Source organism: Nanorana parkeri, unplaced genomic scaffold (genome assembly GCF_000935625.1).
Source record: "Nanorana parkeri isolate BGI_ZX_2015 unplaced genomic scaffold, ASM93562v1 scaffold528, whole genome shotgun sequence".
NCBI classification, from domain to species: domain Eukaryota; kingdom Metazoa; phylum Chordata; class Amphibia; order Anura; family Dicroglossidae; genus Nanorana; species Nanorana parkeri.
The window spans coordinates 884,167-885,846 of record NW_017306796.1 but is presented as its reverse complement, the minus strand read 5'-3'; the positions used below and the strand labels follow the sequence as shown (position 1 = coordinate 885,846).

Below are 1,680 nucleotides of genomic sequence, written 5' to 3'. Positions count from 1 at the left end.
AAATAAGACCTAGTTCGGGGTAGGTCTATATTAAAGACATCCCTGAAGATAGCGTGCCCGCCCACCTGTGTTTCTCCTTGTAATGGATCAGAGCGGAGACGCAGCTCCCTCCCGCCCCCCTGCCAGACACGCCCGCACGCATGCCTGCCCACCTGTTTGTGGCTCCCTGGACGGCAGAGCGGACAGCTGCAGCCAGGTAAGACATCCCCCCGAAAATAAGACCTAGTGTCTTTTTTCGTGAAAAAAAAAAAAAAAATAAGACACTGTCTTATTTTCGGGGAAACACGGTAGTTCTCCTTTAAAGCGATATTAAACCTTCTTTTCTTAAATAGTTGCTATTAGGACACCCACCTTTTCTGGAGTATGTTGCTCTTTTTCTTTAAAAGTTTTTAATTCCTCATTTTCTAGTGGGTCCCCCCGCGCTCTTCCCCCCGCACGGGTGCCACCATCGTACTAATGGAGGCACCCGTGCGCGCTCGTGCCCGCAGTGGCTGTGTGCATCAATAGACAAACACAGCCCAGTGGCAGGCCACGCCCCTTCCTTGATTCATGGCAGAAGGAGTCTATCCTCCACCTGCAATCAGGAAGTACAGGGAAAGGAGGATCAACTCGGGCTCGGCGGCATCTAAAGAAAATAATTGCCTGCGTTCTCTACATAAACTAGGTTCTTCCTTTCATTCACCAACTACCATTGCCACTTAGCAGCCTGAATAGTTGTTGTGTGGGGAGTGCAGTGTGAAACACACACCATTCTCATTTTAAACACCTTGAAAAGGCCTCGTCTTCCAGCTGCTGATAGAACACAAGAGCTCAGATGAACGAATTGCTATTACTCCTGTATAGAAGGGAAGGTCCGCTACACCCCAAACGCAATACGGTCAAAATCACTGCAATGCATACACCATCCTCCAACCATAACTGTTTGCGTTCCAAATCCTGGGTTCCAGTGCGACACTCTTTACCTTCCGCACGGCACCCACACTTGCTTTCTATTGGCTTTGACCAGGGCGTGAAGACATGTTAATTGATTCCGTGAGAAACATCTGTTCCGGTGGCTGTGACTGTAAACGTTATCATTGGTCCATATAATGGGCGTGTTCTACTAGCGCCGTACTTCCTAAACAAGCATTGGGCCCCTTTGTCAATGGTTGGCAGGAACCAGGCGATGATTGGTCGCTGTGCAGACGCCATATTATATTTGCTATTCGCTGAAGGGACGCCAGTATCGTCTTTGTTATTTGTCACTGTGGCGCAGTAAGTCCCGCTATTGGCTGAAACCTTCATCTCGTCCATCCCGGGTTTGGAAGCAGCAGCCACCGCCTCAACCATGAGCTCCGTCATTATCAGTTCGGCTCCGTTGGTCACCGTCCAGGTCAGCAGCAGCCTGAACTCGTTCACGGCAGAGAAGAGGCTGGACAGAGGCATGACTCTGGCGGAATTAAAGGTGCGGAGAGAGATAAGGGCCCTCAGAGGCAGACATGTGACAGTTGAGGGGGGGCGGGTCTGATCTGGTGCATGTCGGAGCAGTATGCGTTCAGATGAATGTAATAGTAAATTAACATGTCTGTAGGTGTGTACACGTTTATTATTAGGTGCTGAGTCACGTGCTTATCATCCATCAAAGAGAATTCACTTCCAGTGCCTGTAGTGTAATGACAAAGGAGGGGGGATGCACCTTCA

General features: G+C 49.5%; 1 protein-coding gene across 1 annotated transcript in view; it reads left to right on the top strand.

Annotated features, from left to right (window-relative positions):
* The first annotated feature begins 1,232 nt into the window (after positions 1–1,232).
* The window catches only part of TBCB (tubulin folding cofactor B), an 11,833-nt gene continuing 11,385 nt past the window's right edge, over positions 1,233–1,680 (top strand). The window contains exon 1 of the mRNA XM_018561505.1: positions 1,233–1,444. Within this exon, the coding sequence (XP_018417007.1) occupies positions 1,328–1,444 (117 nt within the window). The 5' untranslated portion in view covers positions 1,233–1,327. The remainder of the gene's footprint in view (positions 1,445–1,680) is intronic.